General features: G+C 39.5%; 1 protein-coding gene across 1 annotated transcript; it reads right to left on the bottom strand.

Moving 5' to 3' along the window:
- Positions 1–1,784: 1,784 nt before the first annotated feature.
- LOC131243740 (factor of DNA methylation 5-like) lies at positions 1,785–20,369 on the bottom strand. The gene is made up of 8 exons (XM_058243284.1): positions 20,028–20,369; positions 8,145–9,049; positions 7,722–7,903; positions 7,389–7,478; positions 7,005–7,289; positions 6,600–6,812; positions 3,326–3,563; positions 1,785–2,081 (listed from the first exon to the last, which is right to left on the bottom strand). The coding sequence occupies exons 2-7, from the start codon at positions 9,031–9,033 to the stop codon at positions 3,336–3,338; spliced, it is 1,887 nt and encodes a 628-aa protein (XP_058099267.1). The 5' UTR covers positions 9,034–9,049; positions 20,028–20,369; the 3' UTR covers positions 1,785–2,081; positions 3,326–3,335.
- Positions 20,370–22,641: the final 2,272 nt, after the last annotated feature.

Genomic DNA, 22,641 nt, shown 5'->3' with positions numbered 1-22,641 from the left:
TATCTCAACTACTTCCCCATTTCCACTCTTATTGCTACTAAGAATGCATTCCATATACTCAATTTTAATCCAACTAATATTAGAACCCTTAGATTCTAAAGCATCCCTCCATAGTTCTAGCTTTGTGTTTACCCCCTCCTCGTCTCATCAATCGAAAGTGGCATGTGCAAACAACATATACCATGGACCTCTTCTTGCCTGGCACAAATATTTCTTGGATGGGCTTGATATATGTTACAGATTTTATTGCAGAAATTTGATCACCTACCTCTAATCACTTGAGGCTGCATTTGCTTGTCCTGACTTTTGAGCAGGAAGGATGCTTTATGAGCCAAATTAATCCGTTGCATTTCAGTCCAACCTGAAAAAATAATAATAATGGACATTGATTTGGGTGGAAAAGGCTGAGAAATAGGATCCTGCATAATGCACCTCCTAAAACATGTGCTGCCCAAGCTCACAATGGAAGCAATAACCATCAGTTTTACTGAAATATCGCATCCGCTTGCAATTTGAGTATGTTGGCCTAAGAGAATAAGCTGCTCCAGGACTTTGAATCCAACCACCCATGGTTCAGACACAGACCCCCCACTCCCCCACCAACACCAACAACTCAACCTTGACATGGGCAAGAGCCAGCATATGTATTGCAATGCTTAGTTGAGACTTGCTGAATGAGTCTATCTGAGTCGCCGAGTCTAAAAACCGCGCAACCAACTAGTCACAGTAGTAGTAGCAAATATTGCTACTTAGCAGCCTCTTCCAAACCAATTCTTCGATAAGGCATGTCTGTGAGCTTTTCGATATCTGGCTTGGGAAGGCCTTGAGTCAACCTCACTTGGACCAATCTGCCTCTGACATCAATTGTTGGAAAATTTTCCATTCTCCAATGGAACTCATAAGAAGCCTCCCATGCATCAATACCACATGTTCAACTGAAAACCGCATCCAAAAGAGACATTTAGCAAAATATAAAATCACCCATTGAGTATGTGCATAGACCACAAGTATACCTAACAAAGTCTTATTGAAAGCATAAAGCCAAGCATATGTATCACAATGCTCAGGTGAGATTTGCTGAAATGATCTTGTTGATTAAAATCCAAAGGCTCAACCATATAAAACTTTTATTATCAAAACTATTTAGAACGAGCATGGAGCACCGATCCAATCTTCTTCTTTTTTAACAAAAGAGAGCTTCCAGACATCTATTCTAAGTTTCTCTGTCTGCTAACATAATTCTGGACGAGCATGGAGCACCTATCCAATCTTCTTCTTTTTTAACAAAAGAGAGCTTCTAGACATCTATTCTAAGTTTCTATGTCTGCTAACATAATTCTACCCATCAACTCGATGCCAATAATCAATAGTTGCAGCAAACCGCTCCTCTCACATGAAAGACCACAAACGTTGAAGACTTGATTGAGGGCATGACTCAACAGAAGGCAGAAAAGCCAACCAAGGACTCAGAGTCACCTGACCAGGCCAAGGGCTTGGTTACTGATGGTGGTGGTGGTGGTAGGTCTAATGGGTCTAGCAAAAGATGGTGGACAATTTTCTAGGTTAGAGGATTCTAAACCAAGACTGAAAAATGATGATGATAGTGTTGGTTCCATGGATCTGATGGGTCTCCCCATGGAAGGTGGATGCCCAAAAATATTCTAGAATGGAGATCCAAACTCAATCAAGAATATATATATATATATATATATATATATCTTGATCTGCCTGGTTAAGTCACCAAGTCTCAAGCTATCCTGGTTTGAAACCTGTGCCAAAGGCAATAAGAAAAACAGAGCAGGAAACCTCTTATTTTACAATCAGCAACAGTGGCAGATGCATGCAACAGATTAGAAAACAGGAAGCAAGAAGCCTAGGTACTTGCAGGTGGAAACAGGTTTTTGATTAACTAGATAGTGCTTGAATAGAAATGTGGAAATACTAATACCAACCTGATCTTCATCATCTTCTTCATATTTCGACGACTGTCCTACCACCTACTTTCTAGTCAAGTTCCATAGCCATGTACACTTGTTTCCTTGTTCTTGCATCTTAACATCATCGCCATCTTTCTCTTTTATCTACACCACCCAGCATTTGTGTTCCATATTAGCCAAAATTAGGAAGTGAACATGATCGATAGAATTTCATGCTGAGGTGGGATCAAAGTTGAAGAATTAAATTTAGAAAATAATGTAAAAACAAGGAGAAATCAGTCTCATCTACATATTTTGCGAAATTTATCCCCCAATCTTTATGAAATTTTTATATTGTTGCTTGCTTCAAAAAATGATTGAAAAACCACAACCCATTGTGGAACCCTTTTTTAAAAAATTTTTAATGACACCAGGGTGCCCCGCCCCTTTAAGGCCAGACTATTCCCTGTGGATGAATGCAATCACCCGCCAACGACGTGCATCAGGTAATCCACGGGGAGGGGAATCCCATTGTGGCACGTATAAGCTCTGAAAAAACATATTTTCTAAAGGAAAAAATGGAAGCATTATAGGAATCGCCATATCAATTTCCGAGTAAGTTAGGCATGCATATAACACAGGTTTTCAGTTAATTTACTAAATAGTTTGTTTGGGTGTACCACGAAATCGTGATTTTGGGGCTTCTGAAACATACTTAATTGGTGTTTCGGCAGTGCAGAAATCAGAATCCGCATTAAGGGTGCTTTTTGCCCACTTTTTCCACCTCAATCACCATTACGAGACTTGGACGGACTAGTTCTTATCTAAATCACGATTTAGCAGAAGCACGTCCAATCTGCTTTTGGAATCACCAACACCCAAATGTACCCTTAAAATCGTGTAGATGGTTTGGCTGCAGTGCATATAAGACCCTAAAATTGTTTAGATGGTTGACTGCAGTGTGCAAATGACCAGTTCGGGAGTTGCTTAGCTTGCTTTCAGCTTTATATCCATCCAGGAAAATAAATGTGGCCAATATATGCCATCATTCAACAGGCCTACGCTAGCTATCTCCATCATCTTCTTGTTTGCCAGATGTATGGTTGGTGTGAATGGCAGATGAAATCTGTACTGCATCAGATATAAGTCCTCCCTTAACTCACCATTTACCAAAGATAATCCACATGGTAAATGCAATTGAAATGCATGCAAATAGCAGTAATTCAGATCCACTGGCTTTGATCGTCACAATATCACGTGACTGCATGCATCTCAGCTTAGCAGTTCATACCAATTAGACTTCCCATCAACTCTAGGTAGTTTGACCATCTTCGCCACTGTCATCATCATCATAGACTTGTCCCAGAATTTACTAAGACAACACTTAAATGCAACATTGGACTACCAACCTTCATCTTGTCATCTCTTGCGTTTATGAGTTTTCCATTGCTTTAGTATATATTGGACCACCTCTTTCAGTGTCGCCTTCCTTCCCTCTTTGAAATTCCATAGCTCCGGTATGGCATATCGCCCACTAGGGTTGTATTCATTCATCTCCATCAAAGCTGTAGCTACACACTTGAAAACCTCATCACCCCACTCATTCTTTAGTTCCTTTAACTTTTCATCATCCTCATCTATTATTTCCTGCACCAGATAAAATCATTTTCCACATAAACCTCGGCATGAAAAAAAAAAGAAAGTGCGCACAGATATTCTTGAGAGTCAAGTTAGAGAGAGAGAGAGAGAGAGAGAGAGAGAGAGAGAGAGAGGGGTTAGCATTATCAAAATAAAAGGTTGGGATATAATCGAAATCAGAACACAAGTCCCTACAACAAGGAAAATAGGCTTCTAGACCCGTGGAACTCGTTTGGATCGTAAATCGTTTTGCTTAAGCTACTTAGGCCTTAAGTAACTTATCTTGGTTTCTACTTATCCAACAGATAAGTATGTCCGGTAAAAAGAACATACTTATCAACCAAAAAAGTAGAAAAGTTTGTTCGGTTTCCTGTGTTACATACGTAATGTGGATTGCCCATCATGCACAGCCCAACTTTGAAGTGGCCCTCCATCATGTGGGGCCCACCTCCGATGTAGGCCATTCATCATAAAGGGCCAACCTTTGATGTGAACCGCTCATTACGTGGGGCCCACCTCGATGTGGGACATCCATCTCATGGGGACCACCATCAATGTTGATTGTCCACCATGTGGGGTCCACATTCAATGGACACAGCTCATCATGTGAAGCCTACATTTGATATGGACCATCCATCGTGTGGACCCCACCTTTGAAGTGGACTGTCCATCATGAAGTGCCCGCCTTTGATGTGGCCATTCATCATTAGTGGTTGACCTTTGATATGGACCATCCATTATGTGGGGCCAACCTTGATGTTGGTCATCCATCATTTGGGGCCCACTTTCAATGTCCGCCGCCCATCATGTGGGCCCCCCTTCTAAGTGGGTCGTCCATCATACGGGTGTCACTTTGGATGTGGGCCATTCATCATTAGGGGCCAACCTTTGATGTCAACCATCCATCATGTGGGCCCACCTTGACGCAGGTCATCCATCATGTGGGGCCCACCTTGACGCTTGTCATCCATCATGTGGGGCCCGCCCTTCATGTCGACCATCCATCGTGTAGGCCCCACATTTGATGTGGACCATCCATCAGGCTTTGATATAGACCGTCTATCATGTGGAGAGATGAGAGCGAGAGAGAGTGAAAAAGTTAAAAGTTAAAAAGGCAATAATTTTTTACTTATGGCTATAAGTAAGTTTAAGCTAATAAGCTACTTTCACAAAGGTGGCTGACAAACTAACTTTTTTTTTTTTTTCAAGTAACTTATTTTCTACCACAAGTTTTTTTTCGCCCTTAGTATGACAAAAGAGCTCCCAAGTTCTTAACATAGAATATCTCATCCATTTTCCTCGTTTACCTAAAAAAAAACGAAAAAACAAAAAAAATATCAAAATTAAAATCCCACCGTCCCTACGCGTCTGCACAATGGAATCCAAATCAAAATTTTATTGGAATCAAGGTGATTTTGAATCCTCGGTTGTGTTCGGTTGAAATGCACTAGAATCCAAATCTTCCGTTAGGGAGTTTGTATTTGGAATGCATAGGAATTCTTCATTATATTCATAGGACCTGGATTTGATTGATTAAATCAGCTTTCATATCCCAAATTTGTGTGTGTGCGTGTGTGTGATATTTGATAGAGTGATTGTAATAAGCCCATTCAAATATATACTTTGGCCAAAAATGTGGAAATTTGGAGCCTTGGGGTGGGTCGCAAACAAGGATCATAAACAAGTGACTCACCGGCGCTTTTTAACCGTCCATTTAGATGTCCAACATTTGGATGGTTCAAATCATTCTATTAATGTGATTTTAGTGATGTAGCCGATAATTGGATTGTTTTGGGGTATCATCAACGAGTCACGTTTACCGTGGATTAGTAGTCTAGCAACACCTTTATTACACACGCGACTCTCTTGCCTTTAAAAAAGAGCCAAAAAAGGCATTTCACTTGGATTACATTGGAATCTCAGCATTTTGCTGAGATTTCAAAACACAACAAAAGGGAGCATTTGAGATACCTCCGATTCCATTTACCTCCAAATCTAGGACTGCCAAAAGCAAAAAGTTGCTACTTGGATAAATCTAAGGTGCCAAACGACCCATTAGTATCTATTCCAAAAAATAAAAAAATAAAATTTTACAGAGATCTTTTTCGAGGTTTTGAACACAAGTATTGATGGGTATATTTGTTTCTCCCAAAAACGATATAATATGGGGTGTGCACTGGATTCATGTAGGACTACAAGGCCTCGTATGAGCCAAAAAAGATTTTGGCCCAAAAAAAAAAAAAAATGTAGGGAAAATAGGAAACATGTAAAACACCAGAATCTCTCTTCTTTATGCTTTAATATGTATTCAATGGTGTATTAGACCAATCCTTGATAAGAACATCATGTCAACTTGACCTATTGAAAGTCAACCAAACAAGCCCTAATTGAACACAAATAAAGCATGACTCGATGAATTAGGGCCCATCAACATACATCAAAAAGAGGATGGAAGAAAAAAAATGAAAGAAAAGGTTTTCCTCCCAGTTTTTCCCAAAATGATTTATTCCACTTCAATTAATTGAATCTCGCTCAAATCTTGTGCTTTGGTCCAAAAACAAGCCTAGATCTAGTATATAATGAGTTTCCCTCATGGTTGAAATGAAGAATTGAGTGAAAAAACTAGAGAAAAGCTGAAATTTTCCAAATGGGGCCTTATGGCTGTAGTGGCCCTATATCAAGCACCGATATGGCCTTTATCGGCTGATACAGAGATAGCTGATAAGGTTTCAATGAGGCCATATCTTAACCAAAAATTTCAAAATCATTAAATTTTCGTGAATATTCAAATTGGAGGAACAAGATTCATGTAGCTAACCCCAATTAGTTGGGACAAGGCTTAGATGATGATGATTCCTATTTGGAACATTAGTAAAATGTGCGCATGCACAAAAGAGGATTCAATGCCATGTGAAGCAGTACAACAAATAAATCTTAACAAACACATGATGCCCATGCATAAATGCAATGTTGTATGTAAACAACTAAAGACAGCTATGGCAGCATGATAGGAGTTGCAATGCTCGATATATGAAATACACACACCTCCTGCTTATCTCCAACTGAGACCACCTTGTAAGGATGCCATGCAGGATTTTTTATATAGTCTTCCCATAGGGAACATAACTCCATCGTTTTAATTTGTGCTTCTTCTCCTGAAAACTTCAGTGAACAAGCCGCCTGGAATGGTTTTTCATCAAGCTCGCCCATTCTTTTGATGCCAATCAATGCACGGCCACTCAACATCTCTTTCAAACCCTATAAGGCAAGGCAAGGTTCCCCATGAGTTTTTTCTTTTTCCTTTTCTTTTCTTCTCTTTTCTTTTTCTTTTTTTTTTGTTTGTAAAATTGAACAAGCTGTCCTCTGTTAGAGACAACAGATTACGTTATTACTTGCTCGTAGTTTCTAAAATTAAATTTGTGCACAGCTTCAAAGGGGGGGAAAACATACAGTAATTAGTTCTTTTCGTGCGTCCTGCAGCTCATCATTGCTCTTACGTTCTTTGACCACAAGAGCCTGATTGAGACTTTCCAGGTCTTCCATTTCTCCTTCTTTCTCTTCCAGGTCTTTCATCATTTCTAGCATCTTCTTCTTAGCCACATCGTCGCCTTCTTCCATATGCTTCATTACTTGTAGCTTCCCTTTCAGTTGCTCAATTTCCAACTCCAATGCCTGTTTCTGGTCCAATTTCTTTTCCAACTGAAGTATTTTATTCAGAGCAGCTTCTTTTTCCCTCTGTGCATATTCCCAATCAAATGAGAAATAACGTGAATTCTAGAATTGGCATAGAAATCTGTCTTAGGACAAAATTTATCCAAGATCCAAGCAACCCACCTTTTGCTCTTCTACCAGCCTCAAGACATTCTCATCAGCCTTTTTCTGCTCCAAAGTTGCCAATTGAAGAGAACTGTTTTTCATATCATTCTGCAATTATAAAAAAGAAAAAGAAAAAAGAAAAGAAAAACAGCAAAATCATTGTGCATCTTTATAAACAATCACCACTAGATTCTTGCTTTTTTCTATCAAGCAAAAAATAAGTTCTGCCCATTTCAAGGTGGCACCGAAACAGGCCCTTAAGTGAGAAGTAATATGCTGCAAGCGTACATGCTATCTCACTCCATGAAAATCTCAAATACAGTCTCAACTTCAACACAAAAGTATCGTTACCCTTTTCTTCTCTTCAACGAGTTTCCTCCTCTCACTGTCACTATGGGCAGCACGCTTATCTAATTCTTTACACCGCCATTCAAGCTCTCTCCTTTGATTTTCTAACTCAGATTTCAGACTTTCATTCTCAATAATAATCCTACGAGAGTGATCACGGGCAATGCACTGCATCTTCCTCATTTCTGGAAGCAAAACGACAGAATAAACACATGCAGAAGCACGTAGTAATAATTATAACTCATATTGGAAACTATTTTGGATATTTCATCACCACTAAAACGACAAGAACTCCTGGAATTAAAGTCATTTGTTCAGTTGTGTTAATTAAAAACCATTGAATAAATGTTATTAGAACCCAAAACGAGATATTGCCAAGATCAAGGAATCTAGTAAAACAGATACAAATTCCATAGGATTACATACCTTCATTGTAAGCTTGATGTAATTTGTCTTTCTCTTCTACCATCTTGCTCAAGGATAAACTGGTCTCATTATACTTGCACTCTAGCTCTTTGAGATGTTTATTCTTCACATCTATTTCATTAGCAAGATTTTTCACAAGTTTCTCATTCTTCTGGGACTCTTCTTTCTCTAGGGCAGAGACTGTTTTCAGATCACCATTCTTTTTTAGATGGTCCGCTATCAAACCCTCGGCATTGTAATCATCAGCACGTGCAATCCACCCAAATACAGTGGATCCATGATTCTTCTTTTCAAGCCAATCTTTTTTACCGCAACGATCTGCTTCAAAGGAATTTTCGAATGCCATAGCATCCTTGAATCCACTCCAATCTTTTCTGAAATCTACAATGGCTGTTCCTGTGTGGCCTCTATAGTTCCACAGTGCATGAACCTTTAAGGGGTGATACTTAGAATACTGATCCTTCAGCTTTGATGCGCCTTCCCCAACATATTTGCCATCCTTCAACTCAGTTGGGAGGTTCACAATTATGCCCATCCAAGGATGGACAAACTGATCATCGTGCTCGATCTTAGTAGGAGGTTCCGCCTTGACAGTTGGTTGCGGTAGTCCTCCATTAGCTAGATCTGTGGTCAAAAACCTCGCCAATGCTAAGTGGTTTCCCTTTTCTTTGCCCCTTCGATTAGAGGCACCTACACCTGTGGCGTGTTGAAGGAGATCTTTATACCGATAATCTTGTTTTCTCTTGCCCATACAGAAAGGGCATCTAAAAATGACATCAGAATATCTAACTTTATGCTTTCCATTCTTCAGTTGGTTGTATATTTTCATTTCAAAGTCAGCTATTTCAGACTCGCTTATTTCAGAATCTTCTTCCGAAGTGCAATCCATCACACTTGCAAGTAAACTGCAATGACATCAAATGATAACAGAAAAATGTATCAGCACAAATAAAGGTAAATAAATTATTATTTGAGCAAAACAATTTATTGAAAAAGCTTCACAAAGTGGTAAATAAATTATTTTTTGAGCAAAACAAATTATTGAAAAAGCTTCTCCATCCCTCCCTCCCTAAATAAATTATTTTTTGAGCAAACTAAATTCGAATGTTACTGCTGGCCATTTTTATTTGAGGAATGCCAACGTGCACTTGCTATGTGAAAGTTCTAGGCAGATCCTCCTCACAATACATGTGGCTAATAGCTTTGATTATCCAGACGTTTTTTTTTTTTTTGGAAAGATGATGAATTTTATTAGGGCCAAAGGCGGCCAGAACAAACGGAAAACAGAACAAAACAAAAGAGAGAGAAAAAAAAAAACCAACAAACCTATAGAGAACAAAAAATGAAAACAAAGAACAAAACAAAAACAGAAAAAGGCCAAGGGCCAAAACAGCTAGCCACAAAACCAAAACCACAGCTAGAGAATCCAATCCCTAAGTTACAAGTGAACCCAATTGAGAATTCCCCCAGAGCAGACCCCAGAAGCAACGACTATTTCTCTCCCTCCAAATGGACCACAGGAAGGCCAACAGTGCTGCTTTCCATCTTGAATTGGCCAAACTACCACCCCACCTTCAGCATGCAACCCCCGAAATAACCCTTTAATCAAACCCAGCGTAACCAATTCACGCTAGAACATCTCAAGACACCAGACCAGATGATCCTAGAAAAAGAGCAGTGGATGAACAGGTGATCAACAGATTCTTCAGTTTTAAGGCAAAGCAGACAAACATTCAGCAACACCATCAACCTCTTTTGAAGATTGTCGATAGTCAAAACCCTATTTCTTCCACCTAGCCAAATGAAGGCTGAAACTTTGGGATGAGCTTTATAAGACTACACAGGAACTGTATGGCTGCAACCACTTCTGCCATCCGATTGGATCAGCGAAGCAAAAAGGGAGAGCTCCAAGAATTCTCCAAAACTACTATGACACCATTTGAGGGAATCCTCCACACCCGAAGAAGGGGAAATACCCTACAGGTGAACCAATAAAGAGAGCCAAGTCATCAAATTTGGTATCAGAAAGATCCTTGCAGCCAGGGGGGACGCATTCCCCATCAGAGGCAGAGAAGGAAAAGCACTCCTCAATAGAACTACCAGGAAAAGGGCATAAGCGAGCTTGACCTGAGAAAGAAATCTGAAGGGGGGAATCACCACACTAAACATCCTCCCAATATCTAAAACCCGAGACCCAGACCCGATAGCAACATTGGACCCCTCTAGCATGACATAATGCAATTTAGAAATGCCTTTCCAAATAAAGGAGGAACGATAAAGAGATGAAGTTTTTGTACACCAACCCATAGGAGGCAGCCCATACTTGGCTACAACGACCTCCTTCCACAAACTAGCACTCTCAACAACAAAACATCACACCAACTCATCAAGCAACATATCATTAAAAGCATCCAATTGCCTAATACCCGCTCCTCCATCAGCAATGGGGTGACAGACTTCATGCCAATTCAAAAGATGGAAATTATTAAAGGAAGCTCCCCTTTGCCATAGAAAATTTCTTCTCAACTTATCTATACGCTTAAACTCACCTGCCAAACACTTGAACAGGGACAAAGTAAAGTGGAAGATTGGAGAGGGAGGATTTAATAAGAGTGATTCTCTCACCCAAGAAAGCAACTTGCTCTTCCGAGAGGATAATTTCCTCTCCATTCTTTCAATAACTTTATCCCACGAGAAGGTCATAGGTTTTCCATGGCAAAGGTTGGGACCCAAATAGGCAGAGGGGAAAGAACCAATGTGACAACAACAAAAATCAGCCAAACAAGTTAATTTATCATGAGGGACAGATATGCCCAAAATTTCACTCTTAGGTAAATTAATGTTAAGGCCGGAAACTATTTCAAACTAAGAGATAGCTAGCCGCAACATAGCCACCATCTCGTATCATCAGCAAACTACAGATGAGAGATTGCAATAGAAAATTTCTCAATATGGAAGCCCCTAAAAAGGCTATCTTCTTGACCTCTATATAGCATCTTACTGAAAGCTTCAAAAACAATCACAAAAAGAAAGGGGGATAAAGGGTCCCCCTGTAGAAGGCCTCGAGAAGATTTGGAAAAATTAAACGAAAGAGTCATTAATAAGGATAGAGAATTTGGCTGAAGAGACATGGTGATGAGGACATCCAACTGTTCAAAGTGTAGCGGCGGAGGAGGATAGTGACACAACCTTCTTTGTGGCTAGACGAGTGTTGCATGGAGCCCGCAGGGTCTAGATCACATCCCTAGCTATCGTAGAAGTCCTCATGTGCATAGTTTGTGCATCTTTGAAGGCTCCACACTGGGAAGATGCATGTGGGTTGTGTATTATGGAGTTCCAAACCGTTAGATCGAGTGCACGCGTCAATCGGACTGTTGGATCGCGCATATCAAGCTATTTACCCACTTTCGATTGTGGCCCACCTTGATCATGGATACTTTAGGACTTAGTTGTCTTAGTTTTTATTTCCTACTTTATTAGGATTTAGTTTATTTTGTTTTATGCATTAAAGGATGTTTTTATTTCCTTTTAAGAAATCTTTCTTGAGAGCGTCTTTTTGTAAAAACAAATTTTTAAGACTATAGGGGGGGAGGGGGCTCTCTCCATGCTATTGCTTCTTAGTAACTTCAAAGTTTCTCTTCTTTATTCATGTGATTTGAAGGATTCTCCATGTGGCTTGGAGATTAGGATTTGGTGAGAAGCTATTCCTATTCGACGGAGGTACGAAGCTTCCACTTATCTTCCGTATTCTTCATTTTTCTAAATCAAATACGTATTTCTTTCAAGTTTTCATCTTTTTTTCTTCCCATTTTTCCCAAAATCCACCAAAATCCCTTCCTTACTTCCTCTTTACATCCTCCTACATAAACTTCAAAGTTTCTCTTCTTCATTCATGTGATCTAAAGGATTCTCCATGTGATTTGGAGATTAGGATTGGTGAGAAGCCTTTCCTGTTCGACAGAGGTATGACGCTTCCACTTATCTTCCGTATTCTTCATTTTTCTCCATCAAATAGGTATTTCTTTCAAGTTTTCATCTTTTTGGTTTCCCCATTTTTTCCCAGAACCCACCAAAATCCCTTCCTTTCTTCCTCTTTATATCCTCCTGTATAAACTTCAAAGTTTCTCTTCTTTATTCATGTGATTTGAAGGATTCTCCATGTGATTCGAAGATTAGGATTGGTGAGAAGCCATTCCTATTTGACAGAGGTATGAAGCTTCCACTTATCTTCCATATGCTTCATTTTTCTCCATCAAATATGTATTTCTTTCAAGTTTTCATCTTTTTTTCTTCCCATTTTTCCCAAAACCCACCAAAATCCATTCCCTTCTTCCTCTTCACATCCCCTCCTGTATAAACTTCAGAGTTTCTCTTCTTTATTCATGTGATTTGAAGGATTCTCCATGTGATTTGGAGATTAGGATTGGTGAGAAGGCATTCGTATTCGATGGATTACGAAGCTTCCACTTATCTTCCATATTCTTCATTTTTCTCCATCAAATAGGTATTTCTTTCAAGTTTTCATTTTTTTTTCCTTCCCATTTTTCCCAAAACCCACCAAAATCCCTTCCTTTTTTCCTCTGTACATCCTCCTGTATAAACCCAACCCTTGAAACCCCAAACCCTAGCCAAAATAACCCACGTGTGACCATACGGCCACATGCATGAACCCCTATAGCTGGCTGTACGGCCCACCCTCCGTCCCTTTGATTCCTTCTTGCTTCCACATCAAAATTCCCTTAAATCCCATACCGTAATCCTAACCTAAACCCTAAAACCCCAAATACCCAAGTTTCCCCAAATCACCTAAACCCTAGATTCCCAATTTCCCTAATTGGCCCTAAATTCCAAACTTCCAACCATCCAAATCCCCAATTCCCTTCTATTAAGACCCAAAGCCTAAAATCCATTTTTACCAATTAAGCAACCTAAGCCTTAATTTCACTTTTTCCTAAACCGCATGAACCCTAAGTTGGCCTAAACCCTAATTGAGCAAACCCTAGGTAGTATTAGCTTTCCCTTTTTGAAATTAAATTAATTCCTATGCTACTTGGATGTTCCTACATCCATAAGATGTCATCTTTTAGTATTTAATGGTCATGCATTGCATAGTTTGATATATGTGGCCTGAACTTCTCATAGTTACATGCTTGATTCTTGCTATATTTGATGATTTAGTGTAGTTTGTGAATTTTGATTATTTAGATTGAGTTGCTGATTGATCTCGCTTATTTATTTAGTCACATGCATGCGTCTTGCATCACACGGGTGTTTATCTAGGCGCGCCTTTTAGAACCAATTCACATGGTTGCAAGCCCTTTTAAGGTCTAATTTACAAACCACGTCTTCCTTACCTGAGCTCAGGAAAGAATCCAAGCATTCGTGAGCTATCAGAACACTATAATGATTTTTTATTTTTGTTTGAAACAAAAGCACACTGAAAAGCATAAATCACCTTAGGGAGAACCAATCTCAGCCTTTGACTCGAATCTTAGCAATAATCTTATAGGGACTGCCCAACATGCTGATAGGTCTAAAGTTGCCAAGACTACCAGAACCTTCAACCTTAGGAATAGGAGCTAAGAAACAGCAGCCTAATTCAAAGGCCAGCTTACCAGAACAAAAAAAAAAAAAAAAAAAAAAAAAAAAAAACCTTTATGAAAGCTAGAACGTCATCCTAAGGGCTTGTATGGTACACAGAATTATGTGGGATTAAATTGCATTTAGCGGGATATAAATTTCATCCGGCGTTTGGAATTGATGGGAATGATTGGACCAATCCAAGTATTTGAACTTCCAGTCCCAGTAAGAGATGCGACAGAATTTCTAGTGGATTTCAAAATCCACTACATCTGTGAGCCCCACATTGATGCATGTGCTTTATCCATGCTATCCATCCATATGCGCCCTTTACACGTGATGCTCGAATTGCATATGAATATAATAGGTGATCAGCATCAGTTGTGAAATCCGATCAATTGATTACAATTCCAGCATCCACCAAACGCTAGTTTCACGTAAAACTGTGTCTTCCCAAAGGAAGATTTCAATCCCAAACATGGGATTGGAGGGTATACCATGGTATTTACAGACATGATCATTGTGTAATAATGGTGTAAATTTCATATAATGCAATTCAATACCACCTAATCCCACATTCCAAACCGGCCTTAATAAGATCCCAAATGGATTGAAAGAAAGCCAGCAGGAAGAGACCAGGGGCATTGTCCCTACCCAACTCCCAAACCGCACTCTTAACCTCCTCCAAATCACAAGGAGATTCCAAAGCCACTGCCCCATCAATAGAGATGGTTTGGAACTGGAGATTGTCAAGAGAGGGTCTCTTATGTACCTCATCCGACAACAACAATTTATAAAAAATAAAAACAGAGTTACAAATGGAGTTCTTATCCATGATTTTCTTACATCAATCACCAAAGAATAGATGCAATTAGCCCTAGCCCTAGCCCTTGCACTGGCAATCCAGTGGAAATACTTGGTACTTTTATCGCTGACCAACAACTAGACTACCCACAAATGTTGGCGCCACTTGACCTCATCTTCTTTCTATCAAATTGGTAGTCAGAATATATCTTATCTCTAATAAGTGATAACTCTATCTGAAGACCACCTTCCTTGATGTCCAATGATTAGGTCTCACTAAGCAAGGAATCAAGCTCGAGCTCTTTGCACACAAAAACTTCCTTTTTTCCAAAAATTGAGTTTAGCTTTGAGCCAACCTATTAGCTCAGTTAAAAGAAGAAGAAGAAGCTTCGAGCAATTGCAACTTTTTATAAAAAGCAAACCCCACTCGCCCCTCTATAGCAAATGAGGGCCGCCATTCAGAGATCAGCGCTCAAAAACCTTCAACCTCAAGCCAAGTAAGCTCGAACCTAATGGGTTTTGGGGCCCAATTTATTTCATCCACCTCCAAGAGAATAGGGCAATGATCAGACACAGGGAGAGGAAGACCTTACTGACACACAAAAGGAAAATTTTGGACCCACCAAATCCAGAAGAGACATGGCAGGCACGGCCTGACCATAAGACCATGTATAGCTAACACCCCCCATGGGAAATTCATGGAGCTCATGCTTGCAAACCCAATCATCAAATCCTCTCATGCTCTTCGACATCCTAATCCCATTCGGCTTTTTATGAACAAACCAAACTACGATGAAATCGCCCCCCACACACCAAGGGAGCTTCCATTTATCGTCCATAGAAGACAACTCCAACCAAAATGCATGCCAAAGGTCCGTGCGATTCAGACCACATGCTCAACATGACCCATTTAAAGATTGGACGAGATTTCTCGCATGACCATGTTGACATAATAAGACCCAAGCAAGAATCTTCCTTACACCACGGGGAGGGACTCCAAAGGACTATGATACCACCTGCACCAACTGATGTTAGATATTCCCATTCCACTCCCAAGCAACCCCAAAAAGACTCGACAATGCTCTGATAAACTAATTGGAGCTTCGACTCTTGAACAAAAAGGATAGAAGCCTTCGACCTCTTACAAATGCCTTTAATATGGACATGCTTAAGGGGGGCATCCAAGCCCACAAACATTCCAACTAAGAATCTTCATGGGGAACCGCTTTCCTCTCTTGTCCTCCTCTCACAATGAGGAATAGCTTCAACCAACTCACCTGGAAAAACACTAAGATTGACCCACTCCCTACCCCTCACCGGAGCCTTTACAGAGCGCCTAAACGCCTATAATGTAGCTAGCCAAATACCCCTTTCTTTCATTAATTGGAACAGAGCCACAGTCTTCTTCCTTGTCCCCAAAGACGACTCCAAGAAGTCTACCCACATGGCAGAGAGCATCCCTCACCCATCTTTTTCCTCTAACCAAGGCCACCAAACCATCCTTGTCCCCCACATCTAGATTGTTGTTCTAGCATGTCACCACGTGGATAGGCCATATCCTGAAAGGCAAGCGGATTGAATAGTTGTAACCATCCCATTAGAGTCCTACAAAGGGAACAATTAAAGTAGCAATTCACATTCAACTAGTAAACAAACTCACAAGTGGATGGTCAAAGTTGTCCAACCACTATGCTTTTGGCCTACAGCGCATCCACAAGGTCACCCACCAAAACAACACTACTCATCACCAGAAATGTTACCACTTGTGCCATGAAGATATCTGCATGGAACGTTTATGCAGCACCGTGCATATTATCATTCCACATTTTACTTTTACCATACACTATGACATTGATCACATGGATAAGATCATCTTATCAATTTACATTTTGACCATGGGCAATCTATGGATATGACCCACTAGATGGACTTTCTAGATCCAACAACCACTGCCATTCATAATGGATAGGCAAAAGGTGCCTTACAATTGAGGCAAGAAGAGCTTTATCTAGTTAAAGAAATGCTCTAGCACTCTCAAAGCACTATAAGTTAATAGTAATAGTGCTTCTAGTTGCATCAGTTCGCTTGGACGGTTCAATGGATCGATCTCAATGGTCCATTAAGTCCATGATACATTTCATTGGCTACCATACAAAATCCTTATTGATCGGATAATCAAATCCATCTTTGATTGGGCCCTATTTTCAACAGCGGTCCATTTTTGAAGCCATGGATGGGATGGTTACAATTGCCTACAAAAGTAATTCTTTAGAATCATAAGAAATCCATGATGAGTTCTAATGAATAGATGGATCAAATTGTTGATCGGACCTAGTTTTGTGGAAGTGATCTCAACTATTCATGTTAAATACAATTGATCAAATGGTTCATATTTTTTAGACAAGTATGATGGTTTGCATGGTAGCCCATGAAACGCGCGCTGAACCTAATGAACAGTCTAGATCAATCGATTGGACCAGCTAAGTGTCCCAATGCAACTGGCAGCATTATAACTTACAGTGCTATGAGAGCACCGGAGCATCTCTCATCTACTTATAATGTTCCATAACACACATTAGGACTGTTACAGTTATAATGGCAGTTACCTAGTCATCATAAAGGTATTGTATAATCACACTAAATATTGTGATTATTTACTACATAGAAGCTAAAGTCTGATAAAGAAATATTGAAAGAACTCAAAAAGAGAGCTCCAAGTTCCTTTGACAGGTCACAAGATTGATAACTCTCCAATATAAAGGACTATTATATGCACAAAACAGCCTACTAGTTGAAACTAGCTATCACAAAGATCAATGTACATAACATGAAGAAGCAAGAGGTGCTTGGAGAGGATAAAGTAACATATGCCTTAAAGTCAAATAATTCCATAAGAATAGTCGTGTTAAAATTCACAACTCCGCTTAGGGGCTGTTTCATGTGGTGAGGGATTTAGAGCCAAGACCTAGGAAATTCATGGGCATCAAATATCCATTTGTTTGTGTTTTGTAGGGAATTTGCTAAATTCACACCTCTATAAATCCAAATCCAATGCAACCCATGAATTTGACAAGTTCATGAATTTACCAAATTCACATTCTCATTTCCATTATCCCAAACAGGGCATTAGGGCCATACTTACAACAATCTAAAAAACACTAAAACCTAAGTCTAAAACACTCAACTCAAAATACTAGCATACGATGGCTTCCTAAAACCTATTGCACCTAAAAAATAGACCTGGATTCACATAAAAGTTTCCTACAACTAAAACTTTCATACAACCAACCAAATCCAAAATAAAATTAAAAATACAAAATAAAAAATTTATAACAATCTTTGACCAATAAAACGCACTAATTAAGGACTCGTGGGTTGTGGCTAAAGTACCATGCTTTCATTCATAAAGCTTGTTCATAGATGAGGACGTTGAGATGGATGAGTGCAAAGACAATGAAGGATAGAATTACAAATAAATGAATATAAAGGATTTTACCAGCAGCAGCAACAAGCAATAAGATGAGCAAGGTATTCCGTATCAATAACAACAGGCATCAGCCGTAACGGCTGATATAGGGGCATAATGACTGTTACAACCCTTGTAACGGTTGGAAAAATAAAAAAAATAAAAATTCTACCCGCAAAATTCTGAAAAAATACTTAGAAAATTCATAGTGATGTAAATATTCCAAATATGTTTATATATATATATATATATATATATATATATATATATATAAAACCATGTTTATGGTAGCGTAACGGTCCACTCTTTGGTGAGAGTGTTGTATTGGGTTGTCTAGTGAATTTATGAACGTGGTTATGTCTCTAATGTTTACGCATCACAATCAAGCATTAGAATTAGAAATCGGCAAAAAGGCATATATATTACTTTTTCGATTTTTTTGAAAAAATGGCCCTCGGAGCTTCTATTCGCCCAAATAGCTGCAATCTACTGTTTTAATCCTAAAAACTATAGTACAAGTGGTCAAAATCTCTTGTAGAAAGATCTAGGAAAGTTTTTGAAATGAGAAAAGTGAAAATAAAATAAAATGTGGAGAATAATGGATTTATATAGAAAAAAGTAGTTATTTTTCAACTATTACAAGGGTAACAGTTGTTATATCCCATAACAGCTGTTACGCCCGTTGTAATGGCTGATACAGCCCCAAAAAATAATTATCCTGTTTCACCCCCGCATCGCGTAACGGTCACAGCTGTTATCTACATGTATCGGCCTTTATGGCTGTATTGTAACCAATACAGGACACCTTGGAAATGAGGGAATGTAGACTTAGATGGTTTGGTCGTGTGCAATAGAGACCAAGAACTGCTTCAGTTAGGAGAAGAGAGTTGGTGCAAGTTGAAGGCTCTAAAAGGGTAAGGGGAAGTCCCAAAAGGGCATGGGTGGTGGTGGTTAGAAAAGACCCGATGACCTATGGTCTAACTGAGTTATGGCCCTCGCTAAAGTGGAATGGCAGAAAAGAATTTATGTAGCAGACCCCACTTAAGTGGAATAAGACTTGGATGATGATGATGAGCGAAGGTACCGTGCTAAACAAGCATTATCTTGTAAACAAAATTTGATTACACTAAACACCTAATGCATGATTTGTTTCTAACACCAAGATTCATCGATCTAACTCTTGCAAAACCTGCTAATGATGTCATCAACAAAACCCTAATTTTCATCCTAGCCATATGTCATATTAGTAATTTTGGCCATTACTTCTTAAAAACTCGCCTGAATTGTGTAATCTTGGACCCATTGGAAAGATAGCCTGACAGGCTATCTAACAGTACCAGTTTTTTTAATGTCATTGGCCTCTGAGCCCATGAAATAAGTGAGGAAAATGTTCTTGCTACAAAGTCATTCCAACTAGGGGCTACTTCAATGGCAGCCCTTTCCTTTGCTCTCTCCTCTTTTTCTATATATATATATATATATATATATCATAATCTAATAACTACCTCCCTCTTCAATTACAGGTAGCGATTAAATAAGTCCTTTTGGTGATCCATGGACCACTCAAAGAGAAAAATTATAATGATACTAGCACTGGCAACACTGGACCATCTGATTTCGGGCCAAGACACATGTAATGTGTGGGCCATCTGCTAAACGATGTGGATCTCGCATGAACTTCCTTGCTACGTCACCACACAGTTCCCTAATAGTTACAACTCAGGAAGGACATGATAATGCAATCCTGCAAAACAGTGTTAGAAAATGACAGGAGAAAAAAATGTGAAGAGCTTGAAACCGCGTTATAACGGCCGCTATGACACTTAAACAGCTGTTTCTAAGTGGAAGAAAGGTCAAATACACTTCAAGGCTGTTACACTGATAATGACCGTTACTCCAGACGTCATGACGTTTTTCTAAAGCCCTACTGAATCGAAGCTCTCACCGAGCGAGACATGCATGAATGCAGGCGCGAAAACCCTAAACGAGCGAAAATAAACGAAGGCAAGTGTAGATCGCAGGATCTCCCAAACCTGTGGTCTTGCACTTCAGATGATCTGATTCTCCGTAGCTGGGACGGAGATTCTGCGAGTACGATCTCAGGATCCTTCTCGAAGGCGATCAAACGTTGAAATTCCGTGGAAATGCGAGAAATCAATGAAATGAAGAGCGAAAATAAGAAGAAATCGAAGAGAAGTAGAGCTTTTATGGCCAGAGAAGTCCTTTGAAGAGAGGTAGGAGAGAAATGAAGGGAAATGCAGGGGAAATGCAGGGCAGAGAGAGAGAGAGAAAGGGCAGAAGCTAGGGTTTGGTGGGGTTTTGGGCATACGTTGGAAGAAGATAAAAAAAAGGGAGATGATGGAGAGATGCTATGGAAGAACCGAAATAACGGGAACATGCAGAGACTTATCTAGCAGTGCACTTGCCAGGCTGATGTATGAATCTGGACTGTCCATTTATCTTTCATTCCCGTCGATGGCCTGTTTTTGGAAGGTCACGTTTGTCAAATAATCCTGGCCATCAATTTTTTTCCACTTTTGGACACTCAATAGTGACCGTTAATCATGTTTCTCTTTCGCCGTTGCTTTGAATGCCATTGTTAGTATGGATGGAATTGTCTGATTTAGGTGTGTTCCGACTTATTCTCCATCCATGACATTTCCCACTAACTGGACAGTCCTGATTAATAAATCAAACTGCCAAGTGCATCTTGGAAAGATTGCTCTACCACATTCTCGGTTCTCCGCAGCATGTGATGTTGGATAAGAGGTCATCGGGACACTGGGCGGCCCTTTCCTTTGCTCTCTCTTCTATACAGAAAAGCAATACTCCGGCAGCATACGATGAACGATGCACGGGCAGGGAAATGGGAAATGGATTTCCTGTGATCCTGGGCACATAAATATTCCTATGTATTAAGTTGCGTAGGCTCACACAGATGTATATGATAAGTTCATCCCATCAATCTGTTTTACAAGATCATAATTTAAAGATGGCCTAAAATATTATAAAGATCTAAAGCTCACATGGGCAATGCCACAATGGTGGGGATTGAATCCCTAAAGTGATAGAAGTTGTGCATTTTGATGATATTTGTGTCTGCAATTTATATAAGTGGTGATAAGCGCATGAACAATTTAAATGACATATAAGCATGGTTAACTCTAAAAGAATTTTCAATAACAAACATTTCCAATCCCACCGTCTCATTTTGTTTGGCTTACTTGAATTTTGGATATATTTGATTTTTAGATTCATATTTTATTGTAATATTGGGATAAAGTGAATTTGTCATTGACATCTTGGTGGGCCTCACATAGTCCCAAATACCCAAGGTCACATATACTCCACTTCTACATTTCAAAGTCACATAAGTTGTATAAAAATTACATGTGTATCATATAATTCAAATTAAACTATCTAAATTATATGTGCATTAAGAACTAAAATTTAGTGGCAAAGTCTATTTTACTATTATTTAGATAATTGTTAGACAATTAAAATTGAAATATTTTTCAGTAGTCCCCAATCCCCTTCAAAAAATAAATCAAGCGTTACGATCTTTCAAACAACCAGATTCTAGGACCACGTCTCAACGTATTCCATAAATTAGCCAGTTTAAATCCAGCGAATGTACTTAGGTAACATGTACAATTTGTAAGTGCCTGTGTATCAAGTATAGTACACTGCTTGAGTACGGAGTAACTCTATCTTTTATCTCTTTGTCCACTCAGGTCCGTCAGATGGCTGTTAAATGAATGTTGTTATGCTGTTCCACTGGAGTATTATAGAACTGTAATCTACCTATAAGAAAAATATATTAATATGACCTTCTTCTCAGATCGGTTACCACCAGATGACTGGATTTGAACGATTTATATTGAAAATATTTTATAAACTATCCGATATTATATAAAAAAATGGCCCTTTATGAAATTAACGGGCACCATTGCTTTTCTTATTTAATACAAGCATGGTGACTATCTATCATTGTGATCTTTGTATCATGACAGGTAAAAAGTTGGATGTACTTAATGAGTGGTCCATATCTTGCAAAAATTTCTGCACAGGCGTAATGACTGCATGTGGTGCAGCGCCCCGCCAGTATCTCTCTGAGGCTGAAGGGGCGGTGCACAGGATGCATCTCGATAGATGCGTTGTTATTTACAAAGGTACCCTTGAAAAGGGCAAATGGTAAGCGCCTCAGCAAAAGCTTAGTCAAAGACAGCTGTCCTGCATATCAAAGGATTATGTGAACACATTACATTGCATGTTTGGGTGTGCTTTGTACAGGACATGCTTAAGGGCCTGTTTGGCCGGGCAGGCTGGATTAGATTAGACTGTATTAGAAGGGATTGGAAGGAGTAATCCCGGGATTGGCCGGGCGTGCCAAACAAGCGCGATGAAATTCTGCCTGGATTGGAGTAATCCCATGGGATTGTCAGCAATCCACTGACATCACCATCATTACCTTGAAATCCACCCAATCCCTCCTAATCCCACCTAATCCCATGATTTTTGCCTAGTACATGTTTGGATGAACAAATTGGAAGGGATTGGCTGGGCGTAATCCCAGGTTTAACCAGGCGGGCCAAACATACTTGGTGGTAGATTCTCTGGATTTAGCAATCCCATGGGATTGCCTAC

Source organism: Magnolia sinica, chromosome 4 (genome assembly GCF_029962835.1).
Source record: "Magnolia sinica isolate HGM2019 chromosome 4, MsV1, whole genome shotgun sequence".
Lineage (NCBI taxonomy): Eukaryota > Viridiplantae > Streptophyta > Magnoliopsida > Magnoliales > Magnoliaceae > Magnolia > Magnolia sinica.
Note: the sequence above shows the minus strand (reverse complement) of the source record. Positions and strands in the feature narration are given on the sequence as shown.

Excerpts from the sequence above, each read along its gene's own strand:
- LOC131243740 (XM_058243284.1), bottom strand. The coding sequence starts at position 9,033 with ATGGATTGCACTTCGGAAGAAGATTCTGAAATAAGCGAGTCTGAAATA. Across the intron at positions 7,479-7,721 it reads TCGTTGAAGAGAAGAAAAGG|AATGATATGAAAAACAGTTC; the intron begins GTAACGATACTT and ends TTATAATTGCAG. Across the intron at positions 7,290-7,388 it reads GGCTGGTAGAAGAGCAAAAG|AGGGAAAAAGAAGCTGCTCT; the intron begins GTGGGTTGCTTG and ends GAATATGCACAG.